We start from the raw sequence: 11,395 nt of genomic DNA, 5'->3' as shown, positions 1-11,395 counted from the left end.
TTGTTCGGTTTTTTAATTTTTTTTTTTAGCCAAAATCTCTCAAGGCAAAATTAGTCAAATATTTTTGTTAGGTATATGTATTTTGTAGGTATATCTATTTCTGTTTCTTTTCACATGTTTAACCTTCTATCAGAACAGAATTACGGAAACTAAGGTGAAGTAAAACTCTGTTCTTTCTTACTATTCAAGGTGTCTCTGCTACAACTCCAAGTGCTAATGTAGCTAGTGATGCAATGTCCATTTTGGAAACAATAACTTCTCTTAATCAAGAAGCAAGTGCTGCCAGGGCTTCAACAGAGACCTCCAATCCCAAGAACAATGACAAAGTTGCAAAAAAACTCTCATCTCAGCAGAGTGTGGATGGTAGCACTGATAAAGAGAGAAATGCAGAAGATTTGTCAGACAAAGAGAAAGCAATTTGTGACCTTTCTGGAGAAGGGGCTGAAACACTTGCAAAGTGTGAAGATTTAAATGAGCTTCCCTGCCAAAGTGAAGAAACAAAAAATTCAGCAAAGGATGCTAATATGTTTACAAGTAAAGATATTCCACAGGAAAGTGAAGATGTGAAGAGTAAATTATTGGATAAATCTGACAAGAAATCAGAGAGCAGTGAAAGAAGAAAAGAAAAGAAGGAAAAGCTTGACAAGAAATCTGATCATTCAAAGAAAAATGATGATACTACAAAGTCAAAAGAAGAAAAGCAAGCAAAAGAGTCAGAACCAGTGAAACACTTAGTTTCAGAAAAAAATAGCAATAAACATAAAACAACTGAAAGCACTAAAGAAGGTACGGTGTGGGCAATGCTCTTCCTCAAAATATGGATAAGGAGTGAGGTTTTTAAGTTAATTCAGGAGTTGAATCCGTATATTTGGAATGTAAGTTTTCTGCTAGTTCTGGCAAAGTGGTCTGCTGATGACAATTGGATTTGATCTATCTCTCTTAACTAAAGTACCTGAATTAGAAGTCAGATGACCTTTGATTTCTCAGGTGTGTGATTGGTCATCTTAATCTGGCAAGTTCTCTCAACAATTTCAGTCCTCATTTAAAGTTTATAGTTCTACCTTAGAGTGATTTTTGTTTTGAATAAACCAGAGTTAGCCTGGTAATTTTATTATGGTGTTATAATTTTGTTTTCCTATTTCTAATTCTTAACATAGTTTTGTTTTCAGTGACAAAATTGATGTTTTGGTAGGAAAAGTTTAACAGACTCAGTGTGCTGCCTTACAGCTCTTTGTTTTTGCTTTTTCCTTTGCAAGAAAATATGTTAATAGATTCAGATATGGATGTACTCAGTGACATCACGGTCAGCTCTGTCCACACCAGTGACCTTTCTTCCTTTGAAGAGGAGAGCGAAGAGGAGCCTGTAATTTCTGACAGTACTGAAGAGGGGGAGATCACATCAGGTGGTAAAATAATTGCATTTTTAACTGGCAATAAGGAGTATGTAATGCTTTTGTTGAATGTACCATGTTGTAAATTTGAGGGTTTGCAATATTGTACCTACCTATGAGAGAGGCTTTGAATGTGAACTGGATAATATTTGTGCAGTGGCAAAAGATGAGTAGTGGGTTTACTTTTTGAATATTTTTATTCATATAATATAGTATATTCTAAACATTGTAAATCTTTTTTATGCTACAGTATTACATAGGTGACAAAAGCACTTAATGGTGAATGTCACTGTTCTGTGGGCTTTCCCCTCCCATCTGCCATGAACTTGGAATAGCACTGGAGTGCTTTGTGATCCCATGGTAGTGGTTGTAGCTGGCTTTGTAGATCAGATTTGGTTTAGAGTTTTAGGATTCAGGAGCTTGGCCACAGTAGATAGAACAGGAATGGATCTAGCTTAAAAAGTTCAGAAACACCAAGTTGTTTCACTGACTGTGTTGCCTTTTTGTGTTCTCCCTTTGTAGTACAGACTTCAGACTCTGATTTCTGTAGTTAATAAAACTTTCCACTTTATAATGCAGAGTGCCTTAGCACCTGAATGAGTTCTCTCTGTTATGCTCACAGCTTACCTTTTCTGCTTCTAAATTATATTCTAAAAATATAATTTAGAAGCACTGAATCACTTGTGTGTTCTCTGGCCTCATTCTTACTTTGAAACATGACAGATTGTGTTCAGTTATGACTAAATATTTATGAAATGAAGGCAAGCCTTAAGTGTGTTTGATGAATACAAATAATTTGTACAGTATTGCACTATATCTAGTTATAATGATAAAACTTCAGTAGATTTATTTATTTTTACTTGATTAATGCTTAGATGTGTGTAACCAAGTGTGTTTTGTGTATGTATTTCAGTAAGCCAACTAGATTTTATGTGCTAAAATACTTTACTGGTATTTTTGGTGTGGGGAGAACTAGAATTTAATACATAGCAGAAATTATATTGACTTCTCATGCATAGCTAGCTACTAAATACTACGTGTAAAGAGGCAGTGGGATTAGAGGCAAGAGAGGTTTGCCCTGTTGTTGTGTCCTGGTTTATTACTGGGCTTGTGTCGTGCAATTTTTTGGCTGAATGATGTACACGAACACATCAATGCACTTTTGATTTTTTCGTAATCTAGTGATATTTTGATACTCAAAGGATTTAATTTAACTGCTTAGGTTTAAGAGTAAATAATGGTTGATGTGTTTTGAGTAGGTTTACCTTCTCAAAACTTATGTTCAAAGCACTGGCCTAATTTATCAATATACTCTACACTGACCAACCTTTGTTTAGATGAAGAGGAGAAAAGCAGTCAGAGTAAGCCGAAGCCGCACGCACAGGAGCTGAGCGATGGGAGAGCCAAGCCCGTGCGCCACGCGTACGTGCGCAAGCCGTTCCTGTACTCCAAGTACTTCAGTGACTCTGACGATGAGCGAACCGTGGAGCAGCGCCGGCAGTCCATTGTGAGTGTGGCTGTGCTACTACTCACTTTCTGACCCCAAAACTTTTTAAAACAGAGATTCCACTGCTGGTTTGGTGGTGGTTTGTGTGAGGGGGGAGTCTTCAGTTTCTTCTCCCTTCAGGGATTTTTTTTTTTACCCTTATACTACAGCTGCCCTTTCTTCAGGTTTCCAGCAATACGGCATGATCTGCTTTCCAGCACAGCATTTTGCTGGTTATAGTTGGAAGGCTTCTGGCAGTGAAAGCAATGACAGTTTTCTGTCTCCTTCCCCCCCCCTCCAAAATACTGTGACAATATGGATGAAAAAAGTAGCCCATATCCACCTGCAGCCTGCCTTCAGTGAGATTTTTTGGTAAATCAGGCTTGTGTAGAGTACTGTGGGCTACTTCATTACCCCAGCTCTTTACAAATGTAGTACTTGCTGACCATGAAATCAGTAGTTTGTAGCAAGTCTGCAGCCGCTGAGAATGGAAACGGGCATTTAAGTATGTGCACACTGTTCTGTGGCAGAAGGGCCGGCACAGAGAAGAGGGAGCAGCAGTTCTTTTAGATTTTCTCTGTTGGCCAGATACATATATTTATACTTATAATAAATACGTTTTATCTGTATGTACGTACAATATAGACATATGTTCTTTGAGAAAGTTGCATAGCTTCAGTCTGCAGTATTGAGCAGCAAGGAAATTCTGGAACTCAGCTAATTTAACTTCACAAAAATATTAGAGGATTCCATTACTTTTATATGATTTCAAAGTTGTATTTATGTTTTAGTTTTCTGTAATCTACAGTGTTCTGTTTTCTATGGGGTTTAGACTTACATTTGTAGTCAAAGAATGCTCTTTGACCTAATGATAAATTGCTTTCCTTGGTTTTGTATCTCTAGGCCAAAGAAAAAGAAGAGAGACTCCTCAGAAGACGAATTAACAGAGAGAGACTTGAAGAAAAACGTAAACAGAAGGCTGCAGAAAAGACAAAATCCCTAAAAACTGGAAATCAGAATGCTAAAGGTATGAGAAGAAAAGCTTTGAGTAGCCCACACCACCGTGCTCTGGCTTACTCTCCGTAGAATAAAACATTCAGCTTTGAATAATGGTCATATAGGGCTATAGTCATTTCCTTCCCTTAATAACCCAACATCTCAACAGTGATGTAACAGAAAAAAATATAAGGCAAAGAATTAATACAGAATTTCTTCTTCACTTTTTCATATATCCATTGTACTACTTAAGCTTAATTAACACCTAACTGCTATTCTCTGCTATGCCTTAGTACTCTCTGTACTGCTTTCTGTTATGTTCATAGCTGAAACTCTAGTATAATGATGTGTGTGTATTTCACCATTTATGTATTATTTTAGGAAAAAGTGGCTTGCAATTAGAAGAACCTTCATCAAAAAGTCTAGAGTCAAAAACAACTGGTACCAGCATTAAGGATGTGCTTAAGGAACAGAAATTTTTGGAAAAAAAAGTGGCCCTGAGCAGAAAAAGAAAAAGAGATTCAAGGTATCTACATATTTGCTCAAAAGGACTTAATGTTTTGAATATTCATTTTTGCAAATTGGAAAGGTTCTTTTCAACTTTGTACTTAGCCTTATCCATTTAAACAGTTTTTTCTCAAAATATTTGCATAATATTGTTACTGATAAGCATGAAATTCTGGCAGAAAAATTACAGTTGATTAAATATGTTGCAGCTCAGACTGCAGTAGCAGTCTTTGTGGTTTTTCACAGAAAATAATGAAGGTAATAAAGGCATGAGAATGGAGAGCTTTTACATGTTTGTGCATCTAATAGGCAAGTCAAGTTGGCTTCATCTTTAGATAGATATTTCATGTAGATATGTACCTTTGTACATAACTGTCGACATATAGGTAAATATGGGGCAAGGAGAACTTTTACCCATTTTACAGGGACAGCAGCAGTACTAATGTCATCCTAATACTGCTTAAAAGCACTGGTATTCAGGGTATTTTTGAAGCTGCTATATATATAATTTTACAAGAGAAAAAAGCCTGAATGCATTAGTCAGAAGTTTGGTGATCATACTCTGATTCTGTATTTTTAGTGGGCATTTCTTTCTCGCATTCAGTTTTGAAAGCAGAAAGTTTGCAAGGCAGTGTTAGGCTGATACCAATTGTTCTTGTTAAATTGTCCAAATACCTGTTTCAGGCATGCTGAAGATAGCTGCAGAAAGAAAAATGAGCCATCTGAAGAAGATTCTAAAGAAATACAAAAGACTAATGAGGTAGGTGTCTCTTAAGTATAAAGCTTACAATCTTCCTTTTAATTCTGATGGTGCTCTTTCATATGTCCACTCCAAACTGTGTATAATTGCATTTGTTCTCACTCACAAGTTTTCCCTGCCTGTTCCTTCAGTTGTAATAGTGATCTGACATCACTGTAGTAATGTTTTCTGAATTCTAATAGCCACTGAAATGTGGTCTGTGTATTCTGATGCATGTTGTAGTAGAACCTGAGATGCAGTTTGAGCCGTAATCTGTGAAGCATGCTGGGTTTTTAAAAAGAGCAGTGTAAAAGACTTGAGCTTGGTCTGTTTTAACTTCTCACTGGAAAATTTAAGGAAAACTGACTGTGCTCCACCACAAAAGGAAATAAAATTTTTATGGTGAGAATTTTATGAATAAAATTGTTTAAAGGCGGGAGTGGAAGTTCAAGTAGAAGTCTACATGTATTGTTTTTAAGTTTCGATGTGTTGTTTAGTTTCAGATTTTTAGTTACAGTTTTGTTTTACCAGACAGCATAATAGCTATTTAAGGTAGCTTACAGAGTACTTGAAATTGTGATTGTCTATTCAAACACCTTTTAAAGTCATTTTAGAAAAATTACCTTATGAAGAAAAAATAATAAAGTTCAGACAGCTTAAGGATAACTTCTTCTGCTTTTGATTTTTCCACTATAGCAGATAGCTGAATGAAAAATGGCAGTTTTCATTTCCTGGCTATAATGAATTTTTATTACAATATTAAGTGTATTCCCTAGCGTATTAAGGTTTTTTTTCAAGAATTCGTGCTTATTAGTTCTGTTCAGGCACATTAGTGAGGGAACTGTGTAATGTGTACTTATATATATATTAAAAAATCTCTTTTGTAGACCTGTGAAAAAAATTCTTCCAAAGAATTGAAGCACAATCATGGAAAAAATGAAGTCTGTAAACAGCTCAGAAGACTTTCGGAATGGGGGCATTCAGCTGAGGAAAGCAAAAGTGATTCTAAAGCAGAAAAAGAACATAAAAGAAAAACTTCCACTTCTCTTCAGGCTGAAGGAGCTCAGCAGGACAGCGAAACAAGGGATCCAAAAAAACAACTGGATAAAGCAGAAGTCAATACTGAGGAACCACAGAAGCAGAAATCCATATCTAAGAATGAAAAACATCCCAAAAAAGATACTGACACAGAAATTCAACATATGAGAAATTCTGCCAAAAAAGAAGCCAAGTCTTACAGAGACAAAAATGAAAAGGAAAGAACTGCTTTAGAAGATAAACTTCCTTTAAAGCACAAATATAAAGGAGATGGTGTTCACAAGTCAGGTGAAGATGTTGAACTTCATTCATTTGAGCGAAGTTTGAAAGGAGAGGATGGTGGCCAGAAACATAATCAACAAATAAAAGTTTCCTCAGATGACAAATGTGAAAGAAAAAGCAAACACCGAAGTGAACGGAAAGTGTCAGTAACAGGAAAAGATGGAAAAAACCCTTCTGAATCAACCTTAAAAACTGAAGAATTGCTGCGGAAGGAAAACAAAAAAGACAGACATCTCTCAACAGACAAACCAAGAGCAGAATGCAAGACCAAAAGGTCCTTGAGTGATTCTAAGCCGCAGAAGGATTCCCTAAGTGCCTCAAAGCAATCTGGTTCAGCATCACACAGAAGGAGTGAAAGCTATTCAGAAGATAAACGTGAAGTAGAATCAACTAACTCTGATAGTAATGTAAAACTTGAAGATGGTGTACATAAAGATAGACGAAGATCTAAGAGCCTTGCAGAAGACAAGATTTTGTTAAAGTCCAAGTCAAAGAGTCATAGTAAACAGTTCAAAGCATCTGAAACAGAATTGCAGGAATTAACAAAACAAGACACTGGACAGAAGCTAGACAAAGATAAGAGCATGGAAGACAATGATTCAGATAAACAGCACAAATCCAGGAATGAAGATAAAGGTTTGGAGGAGAGTGGTGCTGAGTTTCATCTTGCAAGTGGCCCACAGTCAACTCAGGGATCACAAAAAGACTTTAGTCACAGAGTTAAGGTACATTCTGGAGAAAAAGGGGCTGTAAAAGAGAAATACAGAGGTGATAAAGACTTAAGTAATTCCAAACTAGAAAGAAGGTTCTCTGCTGAAGGTCATAAAAGCAGAAACTTAAAGCACAGCAACAAGGAAATAAAGAAGAAGGAAGAGAGCATCAAATTGGAAGATAAAGATACTAAAGAAACAGATAGTGGACATGAAAGATTATCTAATGTCACAGTGGCAGGGGATAAAAAACATAGCAAGAAAGTCTCCTGTGAAAATAGGAAAGGCAGTATATCAAACCAAGATTTACTTAAGGAGGAAAAGCAATCGGCTAGCACAACTGAAAGCAGCCAGGTTCCAGCCCCTCAAAAGGCAACTATGAATAATGACTTACATGCTGGTCATGAGGAAGAGCTGATTGAACTTGATTTGAAAAAAACAAAAGCACAGGAAGCATCTAATATTGATGGAAAAAACATTCAAAACTCTCTCCAAGCCTCAGATGCCAAGTGTGCCGTGAAACAAAAAGGATCTCGTTCTATTTCAAATAAGGAGTTAAAACACAGCTTGGCAGATCCTGCAGCTTGTGAATCACAGTTTCTGCCTGCAGCTGGAAAAACTGTTGAACAAGATACTTCTAATAAACAAGTTGGTGCCTTAGACTCTTTGTCCAAAAAAGCTTCCATGGCTCATGGTCCCAGTAAACAAGGGGCTTATAAAACAAGTATTGTGTATGAAGCAAGTGGTAGAACCTTAAAGAATGCGTCCAGTAAGGATCAGGCTTCAAAAGACAGCAGAAGACCAAAGAATTTAAAAACTGTGATAAATTCTAATTCAGATGATGTTCCTTTAGCAATTAATTCTTCAAGAGAAGATGCTGCTGATGCAAAGTCCATGGATATGGATATGTCAGATTCTACAGATTCTTTAGGTACCTTGTCTAAAGAATGCCACAATTCAGATGGGACTTCCTTATTGGAAGATGCTTTCCTTTTGAAGAATCATACAGCACAGGTTGTGTACATGGAGCAAGATCGTGTAGTGCCAAGCTCTGTCATGAAAGATGATGGTGACAGCACCATCATGGCAAACAGTAAGGAAAAAGTAAATGAGGTGTCCCGGCCTGATGAACGGGCAATGGAAGACAGTACAGCTGGGGTGTGTAGGCGAGAAGATTACAATGAAGCAGCCAAATCAGAAGGCTCTCAAAAAAGGAAGTTAAAAAGAGAAGAGGGAAACTTGGTATCTGGCATAACTGAAGATCATGGAGATGTAACAACAAAAGAACTTACCCCAAGAAGAAAAGGCAGAGAGTGCTTGAATATAGATCCTTCCACAAAGGGAGAAAGAAGCACAATAATGGATAGTGTGGAAAAGAATAAGGTGCATAACACTGATGATATGATCCAGTCTTCCTCTGTTTTAGTGCCTGAAGGAGTTCCTGAGGAAAGTTTCAAAGGCTCTGTTATAGCCAATGGGCAAGAAGGGACTAATGTGGTTGGCATGGACAAAAATGAAAGCAATGCTGTAGGTACCAGTGCAGGAAGTAGTAAACTTAGTTTGTTGTATAGCAGCCTACAAAAAACTCCTGCCAGTGCAATAGGAACTAGCACAGAAAAGATCACTGAGAGCACTGCAATGGCAACTAGTACAGGAGGAGAAGGAGCTGAGGGTACATCACGTTCTGGAAAGGACAGTGATGCTACAACCACTTGCTCAGAAGAAAGTGAGGTGACAGTAATCTGCACAAGCATAGAAGCTGATGAAGGTTTCACAACAGGCGTATGGGTAAAACGTAGTGAGGGCTGCAGTTCAGTCACAGGAGCAGATATTGGTGACTGTACTGTTGCAGCAGCTGAAGAAGGTGGTGGCAGTGTTGTCACTGAAGGATTAGCAGAAAGTGAAAGCTTCCTAACAAGTACAGAAGGAGAAGAAAATGGTGACTGTACCATGGTTGATGCAGAAGAAGGTGGTAAGGATTTAGTGAACCCAAGCGGAGCAGAAATTGAAGACAGTGTAAATAGTGCTGGGACAGAAGAAAAAGATGATGCTGTGACTAGTGCAGGCTCTGAAGAAAAGCCAAAGATCTCAACTTGTGTAGATACAGGCAAATTGGAAAGCTCTGTGTCCTGCTTAGGTGAAATGGAGAGCGATGGAGCTGTAACTAGTGCAGGAACAGAAACAGGTGAAGGGTCAACCAGTGGTGATAATTCAGGTGAATTTAGGGGTAATGTGACAGCTGGCCAAGTAAAAGAACATGAAAGTACTGTGACTTGCACTGGTGCAGAAGAAAGAGGTCATAAGTTCATTGCCTGTTCTGTGACTGGTACAGATACCCAAGGAGAAAACACTGTAACTGGTGCATGTGTTGCAGTGGTCACAGACAATAGTGCCACAGCTGGAACTAGTGGTGACAAATCTGAGGATACTGTAAATGGTGAAAGTGCCGTGACCAGCACAGGCATAACCCCAGAAGATGATGCTGAAGTTTCAGCAGTCTGCACAGGGATAGAAGACAGCAACGAGGGATTTGTAGTTTGTTTAGAAACTGAAAAATGTGAAAGTCTAATGGACAGTACAAGGGCAAAGGAAGAAGCCAGTATCACTACAGTCAGTGTAGGTCTGTGTGATGATGAAGGTTTTGTGACTAGTACAGGCTCAAAAGAAGAGGATGAAGAAGGTGAGGACATTGTGAGCAGTACAGGAAGAGGAAATGAAGAAAATGAGCATGCTTCTACTTGTACAGGATTGGAAAGTGAAAGTGCACTAATTTGTATAGGTGCAGAAGAAGGTGAAAGTTCCATTATCTGCATAGTTGCTGAACAAATGGAAGCTGAGTCAGGAGTGGCTGGCACAGATACAAATAAGCTTACTGTCAACAGCATGACAAGTGCAGATAAAGCTAATTGTGGCACAGACTGCAGAAATGATAAAGGCATTGTTGAAAGCAGTGTGACCAGTGCAAGTGCTGCAGATGAGGGTGCCTTAGCTGCACAGACAGGAAAGCATGAAGGTACCTTGCTTCCCTCAGATGCTGGGGAATGTGAGGGTCCCATGACTAGTGCTATGGCCATGCAAGATAAGACACAGTTTGGTGCTGAAGACAAACATGAGAATGCCATGACTTTCTCTGACAGCAGAGGACTTGATGCCTCTATAAGTAGTGCAGTTCCAAAGGATGAGACTTCTCTTACTCCTGCTGACAGAGAAGTAAAGGTAAAAGGTGATGTCATCTCTACCAGCACAGTGGAAGATGCTCCTTTACATTCAGCCACAGATGCTGAAGAAGGTCCACTTGCTGTTGCAAGAGTAAATAAAAATGGGGAAAACTCTATGATCTTAATAGACTCTGAAGACACGGTGCCTATGCCCAGCACAGCTGCAGAGTTCAAAGAGTGTGTGAATACTTCCAGAGGTAAGCAGGAGAAAGATGAATGTGCTATGATTTCCACCAGTATTGTGGAGGAATTTGAGGCTCCTATGTCAAGTGCAGCTGTTGAATATGATGGTCAGCTCCCTTCTGTGAAAATAGAAGAAATCAATGAGAATACTATGGTTTCCATAGACATGGAGGTATATGAGGTTCCCATGCCTAGTGAATCCAGCACAGGAGGAGATGATAATGGTGATGATGGAAGTCACCCAACTGCTAGTGGGAAGGAAGAAAAGGATGAGTGTGCTATGATCTCCACAAGTGTTGTGGAAGAACAAGTAATCCTAATGTCAAGTGACGTCACAGGAGAGGTGATTCAACATATCTCGGACACAGAGTCAAAGAATGAAACACTAATGATCTCTACAAGTTCAGCAGAATGTTTTGAAGCTCCTATGTCTAGTGTAGCTGTGCAAGATGAAAACAAACTCACTGCTTCAGAAACAGAAGGGAGATATGAAGCTGCTATGATCACTACAAGCATGACAGAAGAATGTGAGATAGTGTTGATCAGTGCAGCACCACAAGCTGAAAGCCAGCTCATCGTAGCAGGAGATGAAGGTCCCATTCTCTCTCCAAATGCATCAGAGGAATGTAGGGTGGTGGAGACCACTGCAACTGTAGATGAACAGTTTGGACTTACTGCTTTCAATGCAGATGGGAAAAGCAAAGGTTCTGTGATTTTTGTGGGAGAATGTGGAGCTCCTGTGCTAAGAGTTGCAACCGACAGTGAAGATCAACACACTGCTTCAAATGTAGAAGATAAGGAGGAGGGGGCAGTGATCACTCTAAGCACAATGGAAGAATGTGATA

At 38.7% G+C, this 11,395-nt stretch overlaps 1 protein-coding gene across 1 annotated transcript in view; it reads left to right on the top strand.

The window, feature by feature from the left end:
* The window catches only part of BOD1L1 (biorientation of chromosomes in cell division 1 like 1), a 36,026-nt gene that overhangs the window by 2,554 nt on the left and 22,077 nt on the right, over positions 1-11,395 (top strand). Inside the window, 8 exon segments of the mRNA XM_031055644.1 lie at positions 190-786; positions 1,257-1,403; positions 2,729-2,898; positions 3,781-3,904; positions 4,255-4,399; positions 5,065-5,140; positions 6,007-11,393; position 11,395. The exon segment at position 11,395 is cut by the window's right edge and continues 697 nt beyond it. Coding sequence (XP_030911504.1) covers positions 190-786; positions 1,257-1,403; positions 2,729-2,898; positions 3,781-3,904; positions 4,255-4,399; positions 5,065-5,140; positions 6,007-11,393; position 11,395 — 6,647 coding nt within the window.

The sequence above is a fragment of the Geospiza fortis genome, unplaced genomic scaffold (genome assembly GCF_000277835.1).
Source record: "Geospiza fortis unplaced genomic scaffold, GeoFor_1.0 scaffold40, whole genome shotgun sequence".
NCBI lineage: Eukaryota > Metazoa > Chordata > Aves > Passeriformes > Thraupidae > Geospiza > Geospiza fortis.
The sequence above is the reverse complement of the archived record's forward strand: the minus strand, read 5'-3'. Positions and strand labels throughout refer to the sequence as shown.